The sequence below is a fragment of the Zalophus californianus genome, chromosome 15 (assembly GCF_009762305.2).
Source record: "Zalophus californianus isolate mZalCal1 chromosome 15, mZalCal1.pri.v2, whole genome shotgun sequence".
NCBI lineage: Eukaryota > Metazoa > Chordata > Mammalia > Carnivora > Otariidae > Zalophus > Zalophus californianus.
In genome coordinates this window covers 8,843,953-8,871,903 of record NC_045609.1, presented here as the reverse complement: position 1 = coordinate 8,871,903, position 27,951 = coordinate 8,843,953, and the positions used below count along the sequence as shown (strand labels likewise).

Here is a 27,951-nt window from a genome sequence, read left to right as displayed (position 1 = left end):
TTAGCTTATCAAGTGGTTAATTTTACTGAATGTTTTGGGAGAAAATATTTTAGTTAGAAACTGGAGAAGGTTGTATCATGCACCACACAGCAAGCACTTAAAAACTGCATTATTGTATTTGTCATGTTTAGCTGGCAACTCTTAAATAGGCTTTTCCCTTATTTGTCTTTCCCCAATACACTTTAATTTTTCTTAGATGTGAGTACATGTCCAGCCACATGTCTGGAACACATAGATCCTTTGTGATTGCCAGTGGCTGGACAAACGTATACGGAAGAGTTTGAGTTTCTTATGAGGTTAGAGATTTGACTCACTGAGCAGCAGGTCTTGGCTGCAGGAGGGCCCTGGGAAATGGGCCCTGGGGCTGGAACATGGTAGTGACCCCCTGAAGTCCCTTCTCCTTTTTTTCTTTCTCATCTTTGCTCATTTGCTTTGCCTTCAGATCTGATAGGTCAGTGCCCCTGGCCACATGAAAAAGATATCCTTTCTGTTTTTGTTTTCTGTTTCCTATGCTTTTTAACTTCTGAGTGGGTAGTTGGTGTCAGATATTTTCCAAATACAGAATGCATATGTGCACAAATATGCAGGAATGCGCCTGTGTGAGCTCAAGAATCAGCGTGTGTGGAGAGGGATGTGTGAGGCATGTGTATATGAGCAGCCTGTGCCCCTGGTTCAGGATCACCGTCTCCAGGAATTCATGCCTTGAGTGTGTGAACCAAGCAGCAGGAGTGTCTTTGGACCAATGTGTGGGCCTCCTGTGGTTATGTGCCTGCAGATACACGGGTGCGTGCACACAGCTACACTGGCATGTGACTGGTGTGTGGGCCCAGGAGGGGCTGAAATCTTCCCTGTTTAAGACTCCTCTGTCCAGGAGACCAGATGGACTGAGGATGGAAGCTGTTCATTCCAGATGCAAAGCCAGAAAGAAAAGGACTCTTGTTGGTCTAGCAGGTAACAGGTGCCCCAAACAGCATTCATTGGCCTTGGCCAATGAGCACAGGGATGTGTTATAGAAGAATGGATGCTCCTTTCATGGGTGCATGGACAGAAGGGGAAAGAAGGGGGGAGGGGTCAGCGAGGAAAGAAAGAGGGGGGTCAGCAGGCAGCTGAGTCTGTGTTCTATCAACTGTTTTGTATTTCAGCATGTTCTATGTTTCTGAAAGCGGTGATCAGCAAAGATGTTTGTTATATTTAGCTATGAACACATTAAACAGGTAATGGTGACCTCTAGTTCAAATCACGGTGTTGAAGTCAGCAGCCAGCCTGAGAGCTTTCTCATAACACTCCAAGGCTTCACTCGCTTCCCCTTTCAATTTGTGGATGAACCCAAGGATGCTCAAACTTTCCACCATATGTACATTTTGTTGAACCCATCTTTTAGCCAGCTTCTCTAAGGCAGTGAGAATCTTTTCCCTGTTGTGGGAGGCTCTCTTGATTTTGAGACCTTCTAAATAATGGGTGATTGCTTTATGTACAGATATCTTGTAAACTTCTTGGAAATGGCCATAGTGGTAATGAATCTTTTGCTGTAGATGATCGTTGATGTTCTTCATGCACAGCACTTTCTGAAAAGTGTCCTCAGCCTTTGTGTGTTGGCCTAATTCTGCATACATGTCAGCCAGTACAACATAAACCAACTCAAATGTGGGCCTTATCATCAAAGCCTTTTGAAATTCATCTATAGCCAAGTGAACCAATCTGTGGACATTTTCTCTAATGTGTCCTCTGGGCTGCCAGTTGGCAGCTCTCTTTATTTCGATCATTTGTGCCCTGTAGCAAAGCCCTATCTGGTGGTGCAGGAAGGCAGAGGAGGGGGTGGCCTGCAGGGCCATTTTTAAGAGCTGAAGAGCTTTGTCCAGAGAGCCTTTTCTTCGGTAAAACTTGGCCGCGTATCGGAAGACGTAGGTCTGCGAGGACGTGTTGGTCAGTGCTTCTTCAATGTGCTTTTCTCCTTCAGCTTCTTGGCCTATGTCCTGAAGCTTCAGGGCAAGGAGAGCCTTAATATATGCATCTTCTGGATTTAGCCTGATGGCCTCTTTCAGGGTCTGCAGACAGAATGCCTCACTAACCTGTGTTGCTTTGTTAAAGACGTCCAGGCGGTAGGTGGTGATCGCATACCCAGTGCTAAATTCAGGGTTTTCCGGGTCCACTGCCAGAGCCTTCTCAAAGCAGGCCTTGGCCCGTTCATAATTCTTTCCTCCACATTTCAGCAAGGCCCATCCCTCCTCACAGTCCATCTGGGGACACTCCATCCTGTAGCGGGAGGGAGCCCCGAACTCCTTGCAGGTGTTCTCTACCTTGTCCAGGTAAGCCTGGGCTTCTTCGGGTCTTCCCATGTGGTAATTCAGCCAGGCGTAGTTGCCCCATGTGACCAGAAGTCTCACATCTGATTGGGCACCACGTTCCTGCTGGATTAAGCCTTCAGCCTCCTGCAGGCTCCCCAGGGCTTCCTGGTTCTGGCCCGCCAGGTGCTTCACATAGGCCAGCAGGTTGTGGGTCCCCACATTGTATTTGGTGTCTAGGAAATCAGTCTCATCCAAGATCCTGTTTTCCAAATCAGACAGTTCGGTGTCTTCAACTAGCAACTTCCACGTAAAGTGACATCTCAGTTGAACCAGGCTCTCTTCGAGGGGATTCCCATTTGATTTGTCACTGAAAAAATAGACAACAATTATTTGTAATTTTAGGAGCGTTCAGTCTAATGGAAATGAAGCCAGCACTTTGAATAGTCACATTCTACCCCACAGTGCTCTTTTCTTCCCAATGTGTGTTGCCTCTCTGGCTTCTGTGGTCGTTGACATAAAAACCCTGAGGAAATGCTCATCACTTCATGGCACCACCAGGTAGGTTATGTGTTCTCTAGAAGGCAACTCGAGAGATATTAATTCTGCTAATGTCAAAATCGTTTTAGCCCTACCCTCAACACTACAAAACCCTTCTCTCCCTCTGTGCCCTCTCAACACTGCGGTACATCCCTAATGCTGTCAGAAGAAAACTGGAGACAGCTTCCCCTTGTGTTTGGCCTTTTTTGGACCCCGCTGGATGGCATTCATATTTTTGTCTGTGTTCACACATGGTTATGGAGTGGCCTTGTTTTTGTCATAATCTGTCATGGTGTCAGGGTGGCCTTGTCTGGTGCTGAGGCAATGTGAAGGTGCTATGGGAGGACACAGGTTCTTGCTGTGGGTTGCTGTCTAGCAACACCAGGGTCTAGCCTAGAGTGTTGGGCTGGCTCCCAGATGTCTGGGGCTCTTTCTTCTTTCTCTTCAGGCAACTTCTACATTATTGCTTCAGCACACAGAGTGGTGTCCTGAGACTTCTTATGTTGAAGGTTATATAGACAAGAAGGATTAACCAGAAAAGGAATATCAAACAGGAAATGTATCTGTTTTATGCATTCCAATATAAAGAATTTTTTAGGAAAAGTGTGTGCTTGAGAAGGAACGTAGTACAAGATCTCTCTCTGGATGAGTTAAAGACATCTTTCTATCTCTCATCCAAGGAGGGACTTCGGCAATTTGCAGTAGACCACATCTGCCCGTTCCATTGTTCCCAGAACAATGTACTGGCCTTCTTAACATCTTATAAGCACAGGAGATGGCTTAGATTTGTGTGTTCTTCCCCAACGCAACACATCTCAAGACTGCCCACAGAGAGAGAATCCCAATCCCACTCCCGAAGTATACTCTAATGATAGAAGTAGCAGTAAAACTCTGTAAGCAAAATGGGAGCATGGAAATGGAGAGTGGAGTACCCAGGGGGGCAGAAGGAGGGGAACCAGGACCAAGATGGCCCACTGTGGGAGCAGAAGTTCACTTAAAGGGATGAGTGGCTTTCAGCCAAACATTGTTTTACGTGGAGGGAGAAATCCAGGGGCATTTGAAAACATGTCCAAGACCTGTCACTTGACAGAATCACCTGATGGCGGGGAATTCTCCAGACATATACCGTCTCCCCTACTTTAGGGCTATGTGCTCTGAATGCGAGAGGTTGAAGCTCCATCATGGAATAATTTTTATTCTAGATATGGGGCCAACGGGACATTTTTTTTCCCTCTGAGATCCCCTTCACTCCTCCCCGGCTTGGGCACAATGAGAAATAGTAAGACATTTTGCCTTCATTTGCTTTTGTGCACACAGACCAATGGTGCTCGGTGGCGAAGGCTATCTGGAATCACAGTGTCTGGGTTCAGTGCTGGACTTGACCACTGTTGGCCATGTGATCACGGGCTACTTGGTCCACCCTCCTAAGCTCTAATTCCATACCTATAAAATCAGGAGAGTACTAGATCTTTCCTCACGGGTTGTGGTGAGATGAAATTCAATACACATGGCAAGTGTGTCTCACTGAAGAGCATTCAGCAATTAGGGGTGTTGCTTTCATGATGTGTCCCAAGTCGCTCCATCTGGGCAGTGGGCAGTCTACACTGGCCTCCAGCTAGAGCCCTTTCCCATCTGGAGCATATGGAGCCATAACTCCACAGCATTTGGAGAATGCTGCCATATTTCTGACTGTGCAGTTACTGAGACAGGGTGCTGTGCTGTGAGCTTCAGGCCAGAGCAGTCTGGGTCTTCCGACCTTAGGACCCAAGTCAGGGAGCCCCGGGCACGCCCACACACAGAGCCTGGCGAAGCCTCAGGGGCAGTAGGCATCCAGCCTTTCCCTGGGAAGGGCTGACCTGTGTGGGGGAGAAGAGATTTTTGGAAGGGGGATCACTCCGCTTCAGCTCTTTCCTTCTACTTGTGTATCAGAAGGGAGGTTTCTAGCAGGCCAGTTGAGTTTTACTTTCTGTAAGTTGCCAGCCCCAAACCAAATCTGAAAGAAAGGTGTGGAAATGTAAGCTGGTACTGACATGAAGTTTAGAAGGGCTGTTTGTACTGACAGCTGGGTGGCTCTGGAATTTTTGTGCATAAAATTATTATGCATAAACATTTTTTACTGAAGTATAGCTGACATGCAATATTGTATTAGTTTCAGATGTAAAACATAGTCATTTGACGTTTATATATATTTTGAAATAATCACCCATGATTAGTCTAGTGTCCACTTGTCACCATACAGAGCTATTAAAATATTATTGACTCTATTTCCTATGCTGTACTTCACATCCCTTGACTTATCTGTTGTATAACTGGAAGTCTGTGCCACTTAGTCCCCTTCACCTATTGACATCTAGTGACAACATGTCAGAAAGACAGAGGAAGTGTTCATGTGTCCCGTGATTGCTATGATTCCGGCAGTAGTCCTGGTTCTGTGGGGCTCTGGCTCAGGATCAGTTTTGCAGAATCTTGCCCACTGTCTCCTTGGGAAAAACAGACCCACGAGCTACATGGGACAGAGCAGCATCAGGGAGAGAAGAAACAGCCAATAAAGTGTGTGAGTGTGTTTACGTGTGTGCACGTGCACACGTGCGCCGATGTATATTCACAAATTAAAAAGAGCAATAGAGAGCAAGATGGCAGAGGAGTAGGAGACCTAGATTTCGTCTGGTCTCAGGAATTCAGCTGAATAGGGATCAAACCATTCTGAACACCTACGAACTCAACAGGAGATCGAACAGGAGAGTAGCAACAACTCTCTGAACAGAAAAGCGACCACTTACTGGAAGGTAGGGCGTGCGGAGAAGTGAATCCGAGGCGATATTCGGGAGGATAGGCGGCGGGGGAGGGGCCTCCGCCGGCCGCTTCTGGCAAGTGCTAGAGCCGCGAGGCACAATATCGGACCTTTTAGAAGTCGGCTCCGCGGGGGGACGTCGCTGCAGTGGCTAAGCGGGGGGTGGAATCCTCCCGGGACAGTGTGGTCTCAGGACCCTTGGGGTCACAGAGAGACCGGGGGTGCCTGAGTGCGCCAGAGCTCCCAGGTATCAGAGCGGGGAAGCCGGCTGCAGAGACGGAGCAGAGTCGCGGGCTCTCAGCTCGGGGTGGCCATAAACTGTGATCTGCGGCCCAGTCGGGGCACGGCTCCCCCAGCAGGGACCCAACAAGCAGCAGATCCGGGGAGACTCCCCTTCCTTCCCGGGGAGGAGCGGTGCGGGAATGCACTGCAGGGATCTGCTGGGTTTGGAGACTCCGTGCAGGGTCGGGTGCCAGAGATAGAAACGCTCGGTCACAGGCCGGTGAGCACGGAGTGCGGCCGGAGACCGGGGACACGGGAGTGACTGCTTTTCTCTGGGGGCGCACTGAGGAGCGGGGCCCCGAGTTCTCAGCTCCTCCGGGTGGAGATTGGGAGGCCACCATTTCCGCCCTGGTCCTCCAAAGCTGTACCGAGAGCTTGCAGGGAACGAAAGCTCCTGAGAACAAACCGGAGCAGCTTGCTTAGCCCGGACCGACAAGGGCGGGGCAGTTCCGCCTCCGGCAAAGACATTTGGAAACCACAGCAACAGGTCCCTCCCCCAGAAGATCAGCCCAAACAGCCAGCAAGCCAAGACCAAGTTGATCGATCAAGGAGAATGGGAGAACTCCAGCGCTAGGGGAATACTGCACATAGATTCATGGCTTTTTTTTTTTTTTTACCATGATTCATTATTTCATCAAAGTTAATTTTTGTTGACTGTTTTTTTTTTTATTTTTCTTTTTCCCTTTTTCAACCAACATCTTATCAATCCCCTTTTTTTAAAAAAAAAATTTTTATTTTTCATTTTTAGAGTCATATTTTATCCCTTCATAGTAGTTACCCTTATTTTTGGCATATATATATATATATATAAGTTGTTCTCTCTTTAAAATTTTGAGGTACAGTTTCTTCTAACAGATCAAAATATACCCTAAATCACTAGTGTATGGCTTTGTTCTAGTCTCCTGCCTGATCACATTCTCTCCCTTTTTCCTTTTTTTTTTCTTTTTTTCTTTTTTTTCTTAAATCTTCTTTCTTTTTTCAAACAACTTATCTTACCAAGTCCTTTTATAAAATCTTTTATAATTTTCATCTTTACAGTCATCTTCCATCCCTTCATTGTATCAACCCTTATTTTGTACATATATGTCTTTCGTCCTTTAAAATTTTAGGAGGCACTTTTTTCTAACAGACCAAAATACGCCCAAAATCTAGTGTGTGGCACTGATCTATGCACTAGCCTGATCATATTTGATCATATTCTGCTTTTTTTTGTATTGTTTTGTTTTTGTTTTTATCTTTTTTTTTTTCATCTTTTTTTCTTTTTCTCTTTCTTTTTTCTTTCTTTCCCTTTCTTTTCCCCTGGTTTCAGGTCTTTTCTGATTGGTATACAGTATATTTCCTGGGGACATTGTAAACCTGTTACCATTTTGTTCTCTCATTCATCTATTCTCCTCTGGACAAAATGACAAGACGAAAGAAATCACCTCAGCAAAAAGAACAAGAGGTAGTACCGTCAGCCAGGGACCTACTCAATACGGACATTAGTACGATGTCGGACCTAGAGTTCAGAATCATGACTTTAAAGATACTAACTGGGCTTGAAAAAAGCGTGGAAGTTATTAGAGAAACCCTTTCTGGAGAAATAAAAGAACTAAAATCTAACCAAATCGAAATCAAAAAGGCTATTGATGAGGTGCAATCAAAAATGGGGGCACTAAATGCTAGGATAAATGAGGCAGAAGAGAGAATCAGCGATATAGAAGACCAAATGATGGAAAATAAAGAGGCTGAGAAAAAGAGAGAGAAACAACTACAGGATCACGAGGGCAGAATTCGAGAGATAAGTGATACGATAAGACGAAACAACATTAGAATGATTGGGATCCCGAAAGAAGAAGAGAGAGAGAGAGGGGCAGAAGGTATATTGGAGCAAATTATAGCAGAGAACTTCCCTAATGTGAGGAAGGAAACAGGCATTAAAATCCAGGAGGCACAGAGAACCCCTCTCAAAATCAATAATAATAGGTCAACACCCCGACATCTAATAGTAAAACTTACGAGTCTCAGAGACAAAGAGAAAATCCTGAAAGCAGCTCGGGAGAAGAGATATGTAACCTACAATGGTAGAAACATTAGATTGGCAACAGACCTATCCACAGAGACCTGGCAGGCCAGAAAGGACTGGCAAGATATCTTCAGAGCACTAAACGAGAAAAATATGCAGCCAAGAATACTATATCCAGCTAAGCTATCACTGAAAATAGAAGGAGAGATAAAAAGCTTCCAGAACAAACAAAAACTAAAGGAATTTGCAAACACGAAACCAGCCCTCCAAGAAATATTGAGAGGGGTCCTCTAAGCAAAGAGAGAACCTAAAAGCAGCAAAGAGCAGAAACGAACACAGAGAACAGACAGTTAACAGTCACCTTACAGGTAATACAATGGCACTAAATTCATACCTTTCAATAGTTACCCTGAATGTAAATGGGCTCAATGCCCCAATCAAAAGACACAGGCTATCAGATTGGATTAAAAAACAAGACCCATCCATATGCTGTCTGCAAGACACTCATTTTAGACCCAAAGACACCCCCAGATTGAAAGTGAGGGGGTGGAAAACCATTTACCATGCTAATGGACACCAAAAGAAAGCTGGGGTGGCCATCCTTATATCAGACAAACTAGATTTTAAAACAAAGACTGTAATAAGAGATGAGGAAGGACACTATATCCTACTTAAAGGGTCTATCCAACAAGAAGATCTAACAATTGTAAATATCTAGGCCCCGAACAGGGGAGCAGCCAATTATATAAGGCAATTAATAACAAAAGCAAAGAAACACATGGACAACAATACAATAATAGTGGGGGACTTTAACACCCCCCTGACTGAAATGGACAGATCATCTAAGCAAAAGATCAACAAGGAAATAAAGACTTTAAAAGACACACTGGACCAAATGGACTTCACAGACATATTCAGAACATTCCATCCCAAAGCAACGGAATACACATTCTTCTCTAGTGCCCATGGAACATTCTCCAGAATAGATCACATCCTGGGTCACAAATCAGGTCTCAATCGGTACGAAAAGATTGGGATCATTCCCTGCATATTTTAAAAGATTGGGATCATTCCCTGCATATTTTAAAAGATTGGGATCATTCCCTGCATATTTTCAGACCACAATGCTTTGAAACTAGAACTCAACCACAAGAGGAAAGTCGGAAAGAACTCAAATACATGGAGGCTAAAGAGCATCCTACTAAAGAATGAATGGGTCAACCAAGAAATTAAAGAAGAATTAAAAAAATTCATGGAAACCAATGAAAATGAAAACACAACTGTCCAACATCTTTGGGATACAGCCAAGGCAGTCCTGCGAGGAAAGTATATAGCAATACAAGCCTTTCTCAAGAAACAAGAAAGGTCTCAAATACACACCCTAACCCTACACCTAAAGGAGCTGGAGAAAGAACAGCAAATGAAGCCTAAACCCAGCAGGAGAAGAGAAATCATAAAGATCAGAGCAGAAATCAATGAACTAGAAACCAAAAGAACAGTAGAACAGATCAACGAAACTAGGAGCTGGTTCTTTGAAAGAATTAACAAGATTGATAAACCCCTGGCCAGACTGATCAAAAAGAAACGAGAAATGACCCAAATCAACAAAATCATGAATGAAAGAGGAGAGATCACAAGCAACACCAAAGAAATACAAACAATTATAAGAACATATTATGAGCAACTCTATGCCAGCAAATTAGATAACCTGGAAGAAATGGGTGCATTCCTAGAGATGTATCAACTACCAAAATTGAACCAGGAAGAAATAGAAAACCTGAACAGACCTATAACCACTAAGGAAATTGAAACAGTCATCAAAAATCTCCCAAGAAACAAAAGCCCAGGGCCAGATGGCTTCCCAGGGGAATTCTATCAGACATTTCAAGAAGAATTAATACCTATTCTCCTGAAACTGTTCCAAAAAATAGAAATGGAAGGGAAACTTCCAAACTCATTTTATGAGGCCAGCATTACCTTGATCCCAAAACCAGACAAAGACCCCATCAAAAAAGAGAATTACAGACCAATATCCTTGATGAACATGGATGCAAAAATTCTCACCAAAATACTAGCCAATAGGACCCAACAGTACATTAAAAGGATTATTCACCATGACCAAGTGGGATTTATTCCTGGGCTGCAAGGCTGGTTCAACATCCGCAAATCAATCAACGTGATACAATACATTAACAAAAGAAAGAGCAAGAATCATATGATCCTCTCAAAGGATGCAGAAAAAGCATTTGACAAAGTACAACATCCTTTCTTGATCAAAACTCTTCAGAGTATAGGGATAGAGGGTACATACCTCAATATCATAAAAGCCATCTATGAAAAACCTACAGCGAATATCATTCTCAATGGGGAAAGGCTGAGAGCTTTTCCCCTAAGGTCAGGAACGCGGCAGGGATGTCCACTCTCACCACTGCTATTCAACATAGTATTAGAAGTCCTAGCCACAGCAATCAGACAACAAAAAGAAATCAAAGGCATCCAAATAGGCAAAGAGGAAGTCAAACTCTCACTCTTTGCAGATGATATGATACCGTATGTGGAAAACCCAAAAGACTCCACCCCAAAACTGCTAGAACTCATACAGGAATTCAGTCAAGTAGCAGGATATAAAATCAATGCACAGAAATCAGTGGCATTCCTATACACCAACAACAAGACAGAAGAGAGACAAATCAAGGAATCTATCCCATTTACAATTGCACCCAAAACCATTAGATACCTAGGAATAAATCTAACCAAAGAGGCAAAGGATCTGTACTCAGAAAACTATAAAATACTCATGAAAGAAAATGAAGAAGACACAAAGAAATGAAAAAACGTTCCATGCTCATGGATTGGGAGAATAAACATTGTGAAGATGTCAATGCTACCTAGAGCAATCTACACATTCAATGCAATCCCCATCAAAATACCATCCATTTTTTTCAAAGAAATGGAACAAATAATCCTAAAATTTGTATGGAACCAGAAGAGACCCAGAATAGCCAGAGGAATACTGAAAAAGAAAAGCAAAGCTGGCGGCATCACAATTCCGGACTTCCAGCTCTATTACAAAGCTGTGATCATCAAGACAGTATGGTACTGGCACAAAAACAGACACATAGATCAATGGAACAGAATCGAGAGCCCAGAAATGGACCCTCAACTCTATGGTCAACTTATTTTTGCCAAAGCAGGAAAGAATGTCCAATGGCAAAAAGACAGTCTCTTCAACAAATGGTGTTGGGAAAATTGGACAGCCATATGCAGAAGAATGAAACTGGACCATTTCCTTACACCACACACAAACATAGACTCCAAATGGTTGAAAGACCTAAACGTGAGACAGGAGTCCATCCAAATCCTAAAGGAGAACACAGGTAGCAAACTTTTCGACCTTAGCCGCAGCAACTTCTTCCTAGAAACATCGCCAAAGGCACGGGAAGCCAGGGCAAAAATGAACTATTGGGATTTCATCAAGATAAAAAGCTTTTGCACAGCAAAAGAAACAGTCCACAAAACCAAAAGACAACCGACAGAATGGGAGAAAATATTTGCAAACGACATATCAGATAAAGGGCTAGTATCCAAAATCTATAAAGAACTTATCAAACTCAACACCCAAAGAACAAATAATCCAATCAAGAAATGGGCAGAAGGCATGAACAGACATTTCTCCAAAGAAGACATCCAAATGGCCAACAGGCACATGAAAAAGTGCTCAACATCGCTCGGCATCAGGGAAATCCAAATTAAAACCTCCATGAGATACCACCTCACACCCGTCAGAATGGCTAAAATTAACAAGTCAGGGAACGACAGATGTTGGCGGGGATGTGGAGAAAGGGGAACCCTCCTACACTGTTGGTGGGAATGCAGGCTGGTGCAACCACTCTGGAAAACAGTATGGAGGTTCCTCAAACAGTTGAAATTAGAGCTACCGTTCGATCCAGCAATTGCACTACTGGGTATTTACCACAAAGATACAAATGTAGGGACCCGAAGGGGTACGTGCACCCCAATGTTTATAGCAGCAATGTCCACAACAGCCAAACTGTGGAAAGAGCCACGATGCCCATCGACAGATGAATGGATAAAGAAGAGGTGGTATATATACACAATGGAATATTATGCAGCCATCAAAAGGAATGAGATCTTGCCATTTGCAACGACGTGGATGGAACTGGAGGGTGTTATGCTGAGTGAAATAAGTCAATCAGAGAAAGACATGTATCACATGACCTCACTGATATGAGGAATTCTTAATCTCAGGAAACAAACTGTGTGTTACTGGAGTGGTTGGGGGTGGGAGGGATGGGGTGGCTGGGTGATAGACATTGGGGAGGGTATGTGCTATGGTGAGCGCTGTGAATTGTGCAAGACTGTTGAATCACAAATCTGTACTTCTGAAACAAATAACGCAACATATTTTAAGAAAAAAGAAAAAGAAGAAGATAACAGGAGAGGAAGAAAAGGGGAGTATGTCAGAGGGGGAGACGAACCATGAGAGATGATGGACTCTGAAAAACAAACTGAGGGTTCTAGAGGGGAGGGGGTAGGGGGATGGGTTAGCCTGGTGATGGGTATTGAGGAGGGCACGTTCTGCACGGAGCACTGGGTGTTATGAACAAACAATGAATCATGGAACACTGCACCAAAAACTAATGATGTAATATATGGTGATTAACATAACAATAAAAAAATTAAAAAAAAAAAGAGCAATAGAGGGGCACCTGGGTGGCTCAGTCGGTTAAGCATCTGCCTTCAGCTCAGGTCATGATCCTGGGGTCCTGGGATGGAGCCCCACGTCGGGCTCCCTGCTCAGTGGGGCATCTGCTTCTCCCTCTGCCCTTCACTCTGCTTGTGCTGTCTCTCTCTCTCTTGCTCTTGCTCTCTCTCTCAAATAAATAAAATCTTTTAAAAATATATAAATAAACTTTACCAGTTGCTTCATCAGTTAAAGAAAAGGGTTAGCCTTGGACAGTGGTTTGCAACCCTGGCTGCAAAATGGAAAGTTCCCTGGGAATCTTTGAAAAATAAAAACGAGTCCTGACACCTGAGCTGATCTCTAGTCCAACGAATCAGAATCTCTGAGAGGGAGGCCCAGGCATCAGAATTATCACTGATTGATGATTCATTCATTCATTAAGGAAGGAAGGAACTCCAAGGTAATTGTGTTGTTCAATAATTGTCGCTAAAAACCAAGCTAGACTTTGGCTTCTCAGTATGGTCTGTGGACCGGCAGCATCAGCATCAACTAAAGCTTAGGAAGTCCAGAATCTCAGGGCCCTCCACAGACCTACTATATTAGAGTCTTCCTAATGTCCATGTAAATCACATGGACATTGGTATGTTGGTATGTTAAAGTTTGAGAAGTACTTTCTTAGATAATCCCTAGGTCCTTTTCTGGCGGGAGCGCTATGGAAGAGGGGTCAGGAGCTCACTGCCAGTACCTACCTGTCTTTCTATGAGGCTCCGAGTCAGTAACTAACTTCATTCCCCCGTGCCTTGGTGTCTCCACGTGCACCTTAATAATTCACACAATATGCTAAAGCAATGTAGGTCAAAGTGCTTTGACCTCTAAACACCTTTCATCTCTGGAGGTCAAAGCCTGGAGGTCAAACCTTGGCGATTACTCACTTTGGCAAATACATGCCATCACATCCATAAGAGAAAATACTCAGCCACCGTGAACTACTCTTTTCCGAAAGGTACACTAATTTTCATACCATGTGAGGGGTTTTAATGGCTGTGTTTGAGCTACCATAAATTAGATTTCCAGCTGACTCCCTTGTGTTGTAGTTATGATTAGATTTTTGTGTCTCTGTTTTTGTCAATTATTCATTTGCTTGGCATCGTCGATGTACATTTTCAGGCACATTTACAAACTTGAACTAGGCTCAAGGTCTTGCGTAGCATGCTCTTATAATATCTGTGAGATAGGTTATCAGGATCTAGGAGGCTAACAGTTTTAGACTTGTCTGAAGTATCATGGGACTTGGAGGGGTTCCGTGTCTACTAAGAGAAATGAGAAGAGGTGAAGCTATTTTCCAGTTGCAGTTGAAATTTAGAAATCTAAACTGGGCTGCAAAGCACAAGTTCCACTACTCATGTCATTTCCAGGCTCTGGGAAGCCCATAGGTGTTTACGGAGCCTGTGGTTAACAGGTTGTTGGCATGTCCAAAGCAGCCTTCACTGCCATGAGCTCCTTATGCATTTCAAAACGAGTGACCATTTGTTACGTGTCTGTTGGGACATGGATATGACCTGTTTCCTCTTCTCGGGTGACTTGCCATCTAGGTGGAGAGACAGATTCATAAGCATTTAATTATAAAAAGAGCAGTCGACATTGGTTGCTTTGTAATCACAGAGGAAGGGTTCTTTCTTCCTGAAAAACCTTCTTGGGTTAACTCTTAATCTTTCAACTGAACTGTTTTGCAGAAGCATAGTCCCCTGACTCCCTACGCAGAGAAGACTTCCAAGAATGTGTGCTGTGACCACACCTGGCTCTGGAGGGGGGTGTTTTGAGGCTTAGCTGGCTGCCCACACTAAGGTTTCCAGAAGGCTCTAGCGTGGGACCGCCAAACCAACACTTGTATCTCAAGTCATAGAAAACCTCCAGAAGCAGATACGAGGAATATGTGACCGTGAAAATGCCAGCTGACCACCAGCTTGGTGTTCTGGAAATGGGACATTTTGTATGACGGGTGCCCCAATATGTGGTTAACATCCTTAGTGTCCAGCCAGGCATGTGTTTGTTTCAGGTGTCTTGGCACTGGCCCTCACCAAAGATCATCAGTTGTTCGAGGGTCTTTAGGTCAGATCTAGCCCCTCACTGTTCCTAGGACAGGCAAAATACCACCTGGGGATTGGACTCACAGAAGCAGAGGTGCAGGGCTGGATTATACCCATCTCCTCTCAGTGAACTGGCTGATCAGGCACCACTGTTGGTGCCAAAATTGGAAGCGATCAAGACTCAACAGGTGAGGGGGTAAACAAACTGTGGTACATTCGCACAACGGGATACTGTGCAGCAGTTAAAATGGATGCACTATCAAGCTACAAAGAGGACATGAAGGAATATTAAATGCACACTGCTCTGTGAAAGAAGCATCCTAAAAAGGCTGTGTATCCTGTGTGAATCCAACTTCGTGATGTTCTGGAAAAAGCGGAACTATCGGAAGGGTAAAGATCAGTGCTTGCCAGGGCTTTAGGAGAAGTGGTATAGTTGGGGCACAGGGCATTTTTAGGGCGATGAAACTCTTATGATGATAAAGTAATGGTAGATACGCAATGTTGTGTTCAATACAAGGAGCCCTAATGTAAACCATGGACTCTAGTTAGGAGTAATGTATCAATATTGGTTCGTTTAGTTGGAGCTAATATACACACGAATGCATGTTCATAATAGGGGAATCTGGAGGAGGGGTGAGGGTGTGGAGAAGGGAAGTATATTAGAAGTCTGTACTTCCCGTGCATTTTCCCATATGTCTAAAAGTGCTCTAAAAATTGAGTTTATAAAGTGGGGGAAAAAAAGACTTGCAATAAGAGACAGTGATTATGGCAATTGGGAGACAGTTCTGGTCTTAAGATCTGCAAGTATCTGAAAGATTAGTCAAAAGAGGGCTTTTCCTTGATGTAGAGGTATAAACAAGGCTGCAAACAAGGTGTTGGAGGGGAGGGGAGAGGGTGGCAATCTTTCCTTGTTGTCAGCCAAACGTGGAAAGGGATTGTTTGGCCTTCCAATGCTCGTTAAACTTCAGGGGGAAGTCAAATTTCAGGCTCTCGTGGGGAAAGAGAGAAATTTGGCCAAGTTGAATTTACAGGCATTTTGTTCTGGCTGATCATGGAGACAAATAATTCAGCTGATCATTTATGAGACACAGAACGGGAATCTGGAGGGTCTGGGTCTGGCCTCATCAGAGGGAAACGTGGGGCCCGTGGCGAATTTTATCTAAGTAATACGGGAGAAGGTGTTTCTTCATGGTTTAACGAAAAACCACAAGAGAAGTTGAAGTGGACAAGTTTATCCCTCACGGGTCCTGAACCCACATGATGGGGAGGTGAAGGCCGACCACAGGCAGAGAGAGAGTCATGGCGGGAGGCCTTTATCGTGGGTCATGAGTGAAATGCTTTGGGGCTCTGGGCCAAGGGCTGGATTGGTCCCTTCAAACCAAGGAGAGTGGGGTTTTGGTAAGTTCCACAGGGGCTTATCTAAGGGGAGGGGGACAGAAGGGGAAGGCCCTCGGAGGCGGGGGAGATTGCTGCTCAGGCGGGCTGCTGGGGAAATCATATCAGGAACCTACATTTGCTCGTAATTCTGCAGGCCATTATCAAGGGTGTGCACTTGCCCATGAACGCCAATGTTAGTTCAAGATGCCCCTCAGGCTGCTTGGCGAAACAAAACAGATACTGAGGCTGCAATCCCCTGGAGTAGCTTAGCTTAACTCTTCACATTCTCAGACACCAGAGTTGGGGGGTGGGCAGAGTTTTTGACCATAGCATTTGTCCAGTAGTACAGGGCTCAGGTAAAGTTCAACGTGGTCAACATCATTCCAGATTGTCAGGTGCTTGGTGCTGCCGCTGCAGCATCCCAGTTCAATTACCTCTGGCCTCTCTGGGCTCCACGTGTTCATGGAGACAGGAGACCCCGCACTAGACTATGAAGCCTTAGAAAAATTCAGTGAGGGGCGCCTGGGTGGCTCAGTAGGGTAAGCGTCTGATTTCGCTCAGGTCATGATCTCAGGGCCCCTGTGTTGCATCTGGCTCCGTGCTCAGCAGGGAGTCTGCTTGTCTCTCTGTGCCCCACCCCCCACCCCAGGCTTATGCGCTCTCTCTCTCTCTCAAATAAATAAACAAAATCTTAAAAAAGAAAAAGAAGGAAGAAAAGGAAAATCCATTGACATTATGATGTCAGCAAATTCATTCTGCCAGGTTTGAGTACCAGCTGAAGGGGATTAGGTCTGCCAGTGACTTACCAACACTGCATGAGGGTCTATAAGCCTCGATCATCTTGCACCTCTGGAAGCCACGTCTTCCTTATGAACTCCTGCGTGTACGTATGTAATTTAAACTATTTTTTCTCTTGTTCACCTGGCTCTGATCAGTTGGATTCATGGGCCCAGTCACTGAATGTAGGAGGTTAGAGGGAGAAAGATTTTTGCTCCCCTGCACTATATAAGCTCTACTTCCATTCACCCCTTTGAGTGACGCATCTCTGGGCTCCCCCATGTGTATGGGTGGATGTCCCAGTTAATAAAGAGCTGTTTTTCTCTTGCCAATCTTTCTTTTGTCAGCCTAATTGGCAGGGCCCCTGCTGGACAAGCTGGGAGTGTAGGTGGAAAAGATTTGTTTTCCTCCCTTACACTATCGTAAAACTTACTGGCGATTCTGCCGGCATGCTGCGTATGAGTCCTTTTAGCATATTGGCGAACCTCAGGGGGGTCGTGGGTCCCCTCACTCCGTGCTTGAAGGACCCTCACTCACCAAAACACAGTGAAAGCACTGTTGGGAAAAGGAAGGATAAAGGGGTAGATACCTGTGGTACACGAACACCAATGGGTTGAACTGCAGGAAAGGGTTAACATATCAGGCCTTCGACTACGATCCTTAGAAAGGCCTGCTTGCAAGGTTTGCCCTTGCCTGGCATCTGGGAAGTGGGATTTTGGGAATGATCCCCCCATTCCCTAACCGATTAGTTTGGTTTACCGTGCCCATGAGGTTTGTGCGAACCATGTGGTTAATGCTGACACCTGCTTTCCTCCTGGGAGTCTGGAATTTTGATATGTGCTAATTGATATGTGCAGGGGGTGCCCGTGTGATGAGTCTCCAATAAAACCCTTGGGCACTGAGGCTCCAACTAGCTTCAGATGTGTGGTCACATTCGATGCTGGAGGAATTAAGCACATACTGTAGGATTCTACTGGGACAGAACTCTGGGGAATTTGTGCCTCGGTTTCTCTCACCTTCACCCCATGCACTCTTTCCCTGTGCTGAGTTTGCTGTTGTTGTAATAAGTCTAATGCTTGAGCAGGATGGTAGGTTGAGTCCTGTGAGTTTTTCTAGTGAATCATCAGACCCAGGGGATGTCTTAGGGACCCCCCGATGCCAACTTCCTGGGATTCTCGTTGGAAAACACAATGTAGCAGCCTATTAGGGAATGGTAACTCTATCCAGTAGAGCAAAGGAGAGAGAAGACAGGCCACGACTTGCTGAGTGTGGCTCTCTCCACCCTTCCCAGTTTCCTATGACAATGAATCGAAAATGAACTGCAGGGCACCTGGGTGGCTCAGTTGGTTCGGCAACTGCCTTCGGCTCAGGTCATGATCCTGGAGTCCTGGGATCGAGTCCCGCATCGGGCTCCCTGCTCAGCGGGGAGTCTGCTTCTCCCTCTGACCCTCCCCCCTCTCATGTGATCTCTCTCTCTCTCTCTCTCTCTCATTCTCGCTTTCTCAAATAAATAAATAAATAAAATCTAAAAAAAAAAAAAAATGAACTGCAGAGGAAAAAAAGTCCGAGGCTAGTATACACTGAGAGTTTAAGAGATCTTTGCTGTCCGGGCCTGACTTTTAAAAAATGGAGCTCCCTGTGTCAGCTGCTGGTGGTTCTGGAGGGGCCGTTTCAGCCCTGCACAGACATAATTCTAAATTTCTTTGCATGTAGCTTGAGGAGCATTACCACTCTCACGGTCCTGTGAATTTGCTGTATCAGGATGCATTTAAAAACCTGACACTAGATTGCAAAACACAGAGGGAAGGAGGAGTAAGATGGAAAGCCAGAATGCTCAGGAATCACACACAGGAGTCCATGTGAGGGAGGGGAGTTTGGATTCAGTGGAGAAAATGACAGGAAAAGATTCTAGTAGAAATCTACAAATCGGGGCTCTGAGCTGCCCTTGCAGTACAGCCTGAAAGCTCTTGGCTTGTGCCAACAAAATCATAGCACATCAGAATGCACAGAAATTCATGGGAGCAGGGTGGTTTGGTTTCATACAGTTATGGGCTTGAGTGCCAGTCACACCCCTCCCTAGCTGTGTGCCCTCGGACAAGTTAGCAAACCTTTCTGAGCCTCGTACCTTCCACACTGGTTTTTAGATGCTAGCAATGCGCTTAGCACAGATCCTAGGTCAGAGGCCAGCACATAAACGTGCCATTGTTTTATTGTTACTGTTCTGTAGCTTGGGACACTTACTGTTTCATCTTCCCAGCACCCTCTTCTAGGATTTGGAGAAGTTGTCTTGGAAGATGTGACTCTGAGCTGGTGATAATGGCAGTGTCAAATTCTCAGGGGAGACAGTGTGTTCCTATATTTCTCAAAAGTTTTTGAGAGCCTCATTCATTCCAGGCACTATGGGGATGGGCATACAGTTGTGCGCAGAGGAGTTAGAGTCCCTGCTTCTCTGGAGCTGGTAAGCTTGAGGGGAGGAGTCCATGGTTTCCCCTGGGGAGACTGATCCCCCACCCCCCCGCTTCTCCAATTGTCTGTTTTGTGGACAGCCCTGGAATCTGCTGGGACATGCTGTGTGACCACCAGCCGAGCCTGCCTCACAGCCTAGGTGGTAAAATGGCATCGGTCTCGGAGCTCTAAGTCCCCACCAGGTTACTAGTTGGGTAAGGTTGGGTATGGCCCCAGGAAATAAGGAGGAGTGGGTGTCTGTGAAAACTGGCAATTTATGTTACTGCCCTCTGGGTCTCCGGAGGCAGAATTGTGCGAGGTCAGGGCCACACATCAGGAAGTGCAGATTGAGGGTATTCCCGCAGACAGTGGTAGATTGTAGATGCAGAGGCATCTTTTCAATAAAATTGTCTGGGCAGCAAAATAAATCACAGCATATGTGTGTAGGTCAGGACCAGTCAACAGCAATTCTGGGAGGCTCAACACCGTCTGGAAGGTGGATGGGACTCTGAGCATGGAGGGACAGCCTGGGTGGTGTCCAGGATCCTTCTAGGAGTCATCTATGTGTAATTCCTGGGGATGGAACCAGGTACCCCTGTTGGGGAAACCTCCAATCTCCCTGATCACCACTCTACTATTTAAAATCTGTGTCCTTGAGCACGTGTGTTTGCATATGGTAGGCCGTTCCTCACCTACACTGCCCCTCCAGCTGTCGCTGTAGCCAGTCCCCACCTTGCCCCCAACCGCACGCTCTTCCACGCTCTCAGTGTTAGTTTCATATATTCATATTCCATGGACCCAGCAACTCCCCTGGAACTGGACACAAGAGACGGCGCTGCTATAGGTCAAGGCTGGCCAGGAGTCAGCAACTGACTGCCGGGCACTCGGCTGCTCTGCCAGCCTTTCGGGAGCCAGCAGATAATTCAGGGCTGGGGGGCACCCTCACCAAAGTCTGCTGCTTTTATAGCCAATGTAGCTTATGAAGCACCTTCCCAGAATTCCCCTTCTGCATGAGGAAAGAGTCAAGTTTCTGACCCTCTACTCACAAAGGAATTGGGAATGCCAGGCCCTCTGTCTTGCCTGGGAACTGGCATATAACAGTCTTCCTCTGTACACAGACAATCAGATGATACCACTAGGAGAGCATACGAACGCAGGCCTTGCAGTGGGGTGAGGAGAGGTGGACAGTTGCTGCATGGTGGACGACACTCTGGGTTTCCCCAGCGGGGAGGTGCGTACTTGAATATTTTCATCCACTCAGGAGGGTGAAGATCTTTGTCTCCAGCCAGCCTCGTACTGGTGCCCCCTACACACGGTCGGGGAGGCCACTGCCCAGGTACTTCTGGGTGCACAGCCGTCCTGCTCAGTAGCAGCAGCTGCTGACTGGGCCCTGGGCTCAGCCGAGGCCCTGGCCTGGAACAGAAGTCAAGGGCAGGCCGGCTCCACGACGGAGCTACCATGGGCACATTGAGAATGGTACGGTATGGCTGTATCATGACCCACTATCCCTAGACAGTGTCCCGAAGAGAAACTTGGGGAATGAGTATAACCCTTAGTCACACATGCAAACCACACACTTTCTCCAATCCTGAGTCGCAATTTTAAAATTTATTGTAGCATCACTATCCAGAACACATATTTACTGGAGTGTCACAATCGAGAATATATATAAACACATGGCTGAAGCCAAGAGGAAGACATAAGGAGTATTCCGGGGTTAGTCCAAAGGTGGTCTTTCAGGGGCTCCAGAAGGCTAGATAGCAAAGGGGCACAGTCTGGGAGAGCTGTTGGCAGGCAGTGGCCAGCTAAGAGTCTCAGTAAGAAGGACAGAGATGGGGGAGATCTGATGAACGGAGGGCGAACTAAGAACGAGTCAGCGTCGTGCAGGCCCGAAGCCCTGTGTCCATGGGTAATTTTGTTGTCAGGCCCACAGGCTAGAGGGGTGTGCACGGCTGGGATGGAAAGGGGAGACAGACATGAGGAAGCAACGCTACAAAAATGTACCCTAAAGGAGTCCCGGGGTGTCGCGGGTTCCCTGACTCTGTTCCCATCCCTCCTCTGCGTTTCCGCTCGGGGTTCCGGGAACTCTGGGAGTGGGGTTGTGCGGGTCCCGGCCCACTGCCTCACTGCCTTCTTCAAGCTCAGCCAGCGGCAGGAGAAGGCTGCCTATGCCTGTGGGGCTGTTCCTTAGGAGGTAGCCCAGCTCCTTCTCGTAACATTCGAGTGCCTGCTGCAGCTCGTCATTCAGCTTGTGGATTAATCCTTGGAGATACCAAGAATTCGGTGCATTTTGTGGAAGCTGATTTCCAGCGGTGTTCTGTGGTGGGTATTCCGTCTTTCCTTCCTCCGTTGCTTTTGTGCCTGTGGGCAAACCCTCCAAATCACACTGGGTAGCAGTGCCTTCAGACTTCCTGTGATGCCCCTGAAAGTCGCGATAGTGCTGGCAGGGTTGTTGCCTCTGAGTGCCGGGGAGCTCCTTACTGCAAGCTATCTGATAATAGTCTTCTGTTTCCAGGAGCTCGTCAGAATATGCATACAGTGGATCTACTCCCTTCTCAATAGCTTTAATCACATAGTCAACAGCATACTGCTTTAGTTCTCTAATTTTCTCTCCATTCCTAGTAGCTTCAGATTCTCCTGTGTTCTGAATTTGTTTGACTTTGGCCCTATAGCAGCACGCAATCTGGTGATAGAGGTAACCATTGTTTGGAATGAATTTCGATGCCCTTAGAAACAGTTCAATAGCTTTGTCTAGATCACCTTTTTTTTGATAAAATGTGGCTGCATTGCGAAGGACATCTGTTCGGCAAGGCGTGTTCTCCAGGGCTTCCAGAACCAACCGCTCCCCGTCAGCTTCTTCATTCATCATCTGCAATTTCAGGGCCAAGAGCACTTTGACGTATTGATTGTCGGGATTCAGCTCAAGGGCCTGCTTCAGAGCATCCATGGAGAATGGCGTCTGTCGTTTATTATCCAGACGGTATGTCGCGATGGCCAGCCCAGAAGAGAATTCTGGGTTGTTGGGCTTCTCCGCCAGAGCTTTCTCAAAACACACCTTGGCCCTTTCATTGTGCTTTGCCCCACACTTCAGCCGTGTCCACCCTTCTTCGCAGTCAAGCTCGGCACACTCGATACTGTATGGGTTTGAAAACTTCTCACAGGTTTGTCTCACCTTATCAACGTACATCCGAGCATCTGCGTGTCTGCCCAGGTGATAGTAGACCCAGGCGTAGTTACCCCAGGTGACCAGACTTCGGGTTTCTGCTTGATCCGAGTGCTCCCGCTGGATCAGCTCCTCCGCCTGGCGCAGGTGCTCCAGTGCCGCCTCACTGTGGCCATTCAGGTGTTTTATGTAGGCCAAGAAATTGTACATTGTCGCTTTGGACTCAGGGTTTAGGAATTCAATCTGGTGACATACTGTATCTTCTAGGTCACCTGAGACGCTGTCTTTCTTAAGTAAGTTCCATGTGAAATGGCATTTCAGCTGTGGAAGGATTTTCTCCAGAGAATCCTTGTTGGCCTCACTGTGGAGAAAATAAACACGGTCACTGTGATGGCACGCCTGCTAGACATTGCACCTGGGATGCAGTTACAGGTTGATTTTGTGTGTCAGCTTGCCAGGCTGTGGGATCCCCGATGTCTGTTAAACATTAGTTCTGGGTGGGGGGAGGGGGTGTGACGGTGTCCCCAGGAGAGATTAGCAGCTGACTCAGTGGACTGAGTGAGAGCAGACTGCCCTCCCCCGTGTGGATGGGCCTCACCGCGTCTGCTGAGGATCTGAGTAGAACCCAAAGGCAGAGGAAGTGTGAATTCCGTCTGTCTGGCTGTGTGAGCTGGACATTGGTCTTCTCCTCTCCTTAGACTGGAGCTTATACCGTCGGCATTCCTGGCTCTCAGGCCTTCAGACTTGGACGGGAGCCCTACGGCATTATCCCTCCGGTTCTCGGGCCTCTGGACTCTGACTAGAATTACACTGTTGGCTCTCTCCTGGGTCTGTAGCTTGTGGACAGCAGGCCACGATTATGGTCCTCGGCTTCCATAATCATGTGAGCCAATTCCTGATAATAAATCTCTCTCTTTTTCATTTTGTGTGTGTATACACACACACACACACACACACACACACACACATATTTTTTAAACCAGCAGCAGGTGAGAATCTTTATTTTAATCTTTATTTTATTGGAAAGCAGAGAAAAAGTAGGTAAAAATCAGTATGTTTAGAAACTGTTGTAGAATAAAAAAGAGGGTTAAAATTCTCAGTGAGGAAAACCAAAAACTATGTTCAATTGTATAAAGGCCTTTCCCTTGCAAGAAATGGGAATAAAGCTGTGAAGATCCAGTTTGGTTTTGCTGTTGACTGATACACAAGGTCACAGAAAACCCAGCTGAGGTCGACCCTTGTGAGTCCACTACTTGTACCTGCCCACTTTTGATCTGAGCAAAGTTGCTGGCGCCAGTGCAAGGCCGAGCTGATGAGAGGACAGCCAAGAGTTCTCCATCCCGGAGTCCATCCTGTCTTAACCTTCAAGTAGAAGCTGAAGACAAAGCCCTTAGTGAAGCCTGAGCTCTGGAGTCGGCTGACTGAATTTCCTCTATTATGGTGCTCAGAATCATCTGCATCTTGGCCAGCAAACACAGGGAAGAGCCTAAAACAACTACCGTTAGCAAATGCTTGCTACCTCTCCGCAGCCTTGGTGGGTGGGGCCTGACATCACCCGGCAGCTGAAATGTACTTATATGTGTGTCCTACTAGTTCTGTTTCTCTGGAGAGCCCTGACTAACCCACACCCTAAGTTTTTCGAGACAGAAGAAGAGGTACCCTTCCTCTGGCTTCCTAACTTTGCCTCCTGTAGTTAGGGTCTGTGCAAGAACCCACGGAGCACGTGCCTTCCACTGCCCCATGCAAGGCGACGTGGGGTGAGGTGGACAGGAGGGGAGGACCCGGGATCTCTTGTCCTGCTCCGTTAGAAGTCAGGGCTCAGGCCTCACATTCCGGGCAAGGTTGATTCAGCCATCCAACGTCCCTTTACAGGGCCACTCCTTTGCGTCACTTGGTTAGTTTTGAAGGATCCTAAGATGAATAAAGTTTCGTTATCCTGGCCCTCTCTGGCCTAGGAGCCCCCAGACTGGTTAGAAGGAGCCATGTAAAGAAACGAAAGCCCAGGGGTGTTTGCCATCATGCTGTGAGACTGGATCTTTCCGTTTAGCTTCTCCACCCTTCTCCACCCTCTCCCCATGGTCACACACAGAGACACCTGGAAGCTCGCTGTCAGTCTCACCGAGGCAGAGTCCCTGACACAGGCCAGATCCCCAGACAGAAAGAATGTATTTTGAGAAACAAACAAAATTGACAAATTTGAGCTTTGCGGTTGGAAGGTACCAAGGGAGATCATTTGCCTTATTCAGGTCAATAAGTTACTGAGTTCTCAAAGTATGTTCTCACATCGGTATTTGCCTGGGGCTTGGGGGGTGTTTTACTGAGTTTGTGTTCCTTCTTTCTTACCAGTAGATTCCATGGGCTTGGAAAGAACCTCCAGAAATCATGAAACCCAGTTATTGTCCGTAGTTTCAGATTTCACGGACTAGCACAATATCAGAAAAAAGTTAGGAGCCAGATAGGGTTGCCAACTCACTGTGGAGAAAACGTATCCCCAAAGACATTAACCACCTCTGCTTACCAACGCTGTATTAAAACAAAGAGAAAAAGAGAAGCATTTTTATCGTTACTGAAGAAGGAAGAAAAATAAGATCAGAATAAAGGGAAGTCCTTTAACTAGTCAAAATACATTTTGCTCACTGACTTTATTCGCAGTTTCCTGTGGAACCAGCACCGGCCCGCACACACTGCTGCAAGTGCTCTAGCTTCTTCTGTCTCTCCAGCAATGTCTAGCTAAGCCACTGCTGATCCAGTGTGATTGCATCTGAAACGCCTTATAGTGAGAGTCACAGAGGCGAGGGAATGGACCCAAGGCAAGAGAAGAGGGGGAGGTTGCTGTCTATCTAGATATCCTTTTATGGGTGGGCCTCTATTCTTGGAGAAAAGCTGGGGTCCAGGCTGATTTTATTTTCTGCTCCTGGATCCTTGGCAGATGCTGAAGAGACTTCCACCCGGGGAAGCTAGCCCCGAGGTCTGTGCTTTTATCAAACAGGAAAGGATAATGACCCTGATGTCATGCTGTCTAGATCCACTCCGAGGAGAAGCTGAAACTGAATGTGTCAAGAGCTGAAGTCAGCGTCTGCTGGGAACAGGGTTCCACACCAACTGTTTGGGGATTTGGTAAAACGCATTGTGGATATAGGCCCAGGGCGTCTGTTGAAATCTGAGGGTGGGCCTGGGCTCAGGAATCTGCATTTGTACAAGCCTCCTGGGAATTCTGTACCTGCAGGAGCCCCTCCCTGTACCATATTTTGAGAAGCACTGTTCCAGAGGGATTTTGAAAAGCAGTTTCCCATGTACTTGTCAGAGATAATGTAGTGTATCAACCGGTGAGTCAGACAATCTAGAATAAAGGAACATGACCACAAGACACCTGGAATTGTTCTTTCTTTGACCTGCTCTGGAATATTTCCTAAAATCCTGTCACTAAGCCCCATTTCCTTTCATTCAAAATGTCCCTGAATGAATTTACTTTTTCCTTCCATCCAAATTACAGGGAACTATGCCCTGGGGAGATCCCCTTTTCCTTCTTCTAAGGTGTGACTTTGTGCACTGGAAGGTGTGAGTTTCCCTCCAAGACAGCCAGCCTCAGTCTCCAAATAGGGCCACTGAGAGACGAGTCCCTTCAGTCCCTGCCCCTTCTCTCTGACGGGAGCAGAACTGAAAGCATTAAGCCACTCCACCCTTTGGGCCTTTATACATAGTTACAAGACGCTCAGCACTAATGACCTGCTCTGACAACTCCCTTAGGCAAGTAATTTGCCCTCGGAGCCTCATTTTGCTCATCTCGAAAACGAGGCTAATAAAAAAAATCACAGTTCTTCCTTCCTCGGGCTATTGGGAAGATGATCTGAACGTGGAAAGGACTTTGAACAGAGTAGGGCTACTAAGTGCTCACCACAGAGAAACTGTTACTGCCATGATTGCTGGCATATTCGTGTCATAGTTCTAAGTGAATTTTTCATGGGGCAGAGGAGGGTGTCCATCGGCCGGCCGGCCGGCAGGTGCTAGCACTTTCCCCGAGGTGTTTTTCCCCTTTGGCAGTTTTAAGCCCTGTTGTCGAGGAGCAGCCCAACCTGCCCCTGTCCCTACAGCCTTTGGGGACAGGGCAGCTTGATGTGGGCGTCAGTCCAGCAGAGTCCAGAGAGCCCCTACCCCCCAGACTTCCTCGGGTCAGGGGCTCTGGACACACCCAAGCACAGGCCACCGTAAAGCCTCTTGGGCAAACCCGCTAACACAGCGCTGGGCAGGGCCACATTTTCTGGTCAGCCCCACTCATGGAGACACATAGTTAGGAAACCATAACCCGAGGCACTTGGCAGTGACTTCCTCTTACCCAGCCCATCCCCAAATACCAGCCCCCTCAGAGCATTTGGGGGGGCTTTCTTTCCTCACTCCCTGAGTGGTCACTGGGATCCTCCGTCCCCATGGGTGTTTGATGGGAACAGCTTCGTCTCTCAGCTCTATCTGATGGCAGATCTTAAGCATGTCTACGTGCATTTTAAAAAAACCAAGTTTGCTAAGATTGTACTTTACATACAATAAAATTTTAAGTGTACAGTTTGATGAATTTTAACCAATGTATATACCCAAGCAACCACCACCATTATCTCCTTATAGACTCGATCTCATCCCCAAAGATACCCCAGTGTGCCCTCCTCGCCAGCGCCAACCCCCTCCACCATCCCAGGCAACCACTGACCTGCTTTCCATCACGAGACATTACATCAGTATTAAAAAAGAGATTAGGTCATTCTGTTTTGAAGGGAGATTGCTTGCTGCTCCCCAGCTCTCATCACAGAAATAAAAACAAACCCTCAGCTTCTTGTTTTGTTTTCGTAAAAGATTTCTGGAAAAATGCCCATCTGTAATAATTGTTTCTTCAACTTCCCACCTTGGACTGATCAAACGTTTCAGGACAAAATTCCTCTCAGCAGGAGTTGCGTTTACACTACCAATTCCACCTATAATAATATCTGTTGAAAAGAAATGCTTCCTTTTAAAACGGCAAGAAGGTTTTAACCTCTTAGTCTTTTCAAAGAAAACCACCACCGAAAGCCCATAACGAGTAATTCCCCCGAGGTCTAACTTTAAATCTGCAAACTGTGCCCGAGTGGGTCTAACATTCCTGCCAAGCCTTTCTGTCATCCAGGCTCCCAGCTAGGGGAGCAGTTCTGGAAGCTCCAGGAGCCTGAGTGTGTCCCCTGGAAAAACAAACAAACAAACAAAAAAAAACAAAAAACCACACACAGAGAAAGTGCACGCTTCATCCGTGAGCAACCGGACCACACAGGACCCTGCGTGCACCCAGAAGCTCAGTTTACAACCTGCATCCAAGACCTGACGCATTCCTGTGTCACTGACCTCATGTCTGCCATCTGCTCGTCTTCCATTCTGAAAAGCGGGGCTCCCAGCTGATTGGTTCTTCTGAAATTTTCGGATTCTGCCTCAAGTCAGTGCTGAAGGAATTATATAAGGGGCGTGGGGGCCAAGGAGCGGG

At 46.4% G+C, this 27,951-nt stretch overlaps 2 protein-coding genes across 3 annotated transcripts; both read right to left on the bottom strand.

The window, feature by feature from the left end:
* On the bottom strand, positions 1 to 27,921 carry LOC113920742 (interferon-induced protein with tetratricopeptide repeats 1B-like). Its single transcript, XM_035724332.1, has 2 exons — positions 27,816 to 27,921; positions 1 to 2,652 (listed from the first exon to the last, which is right to left on the bottom strand). Exons 1-2 carry the CDS (start codon positions 27,842 to 27,844, stop codon positions 1,233 to 1,235), a joined length of 1,449 nt encoding a protein of 482 aa, XP_035580225.1. The 5' UTR covers positions 27,845 to 27,921; the 3' UTR covers positions 1 to 1,232.
* Positions 21,155 to 27,951, bottom strand: LOC113923708 (interferon-induced protein with tetratricopeptide repeats 3-like). 2 transcript variants are annotated; one of them, XM_027596758.2, is made up of 3 exons: positions 27,816 to 27,908; positions 27,154 to 27,427; positions 21,155 to 22,815 (listed from the first exon to the last, which is right to left on the bottom strand). In XM_027596758.2, the coding sequence occupies exons 2-3, from the start codon at positions 27,162 to 27,164 to the stop codon at positions 21,297 to 21,299; spliced, it is 1,530 nt and encodes a 509-aa protein (XP_027452559.1). In that variant the 5' UTR covers positions 27,165 to 27,427; positions 27,816 to 27,908; the 3' UTR covers positions 21,155 to 21,296. The 2 variants fall into 2 exon arrangements, with proteins under 2 accessions (XP_027452559.1, XP_027452558.1); XM_027596757.2 differs by lacking the exon at positions 27,154 to 27,427 and having other exon boundaries at positions 27,816 to 27,951.

Coding starts and splice junctions, on each gene's coding strand:
- LOC113920742 (XM_035724332.1), bottom strand. CDS start 27,844: ATGGAAGACGAGCAGATGGCAGACATGAG. Junction 2,653..27,815: donor GAGCAGATGGCAGACATGAG/GTCAGTGACACA, acceptor CTATTTTTTCAG/TGACAAATCAAATGGGAATC.
- LOC113923708 (XM_027596757.2), bottom strand. CDS start 27,844: ATGGAAGACGAGCAGATGGCAGACATGAG. Junction 22,816..27,815: donor GAGCAGATGGCAGACATGAG/GTCAGTGACACA, acceptor TTTTCTCCACAG/TGAGGCCAACAAGGATTCTC.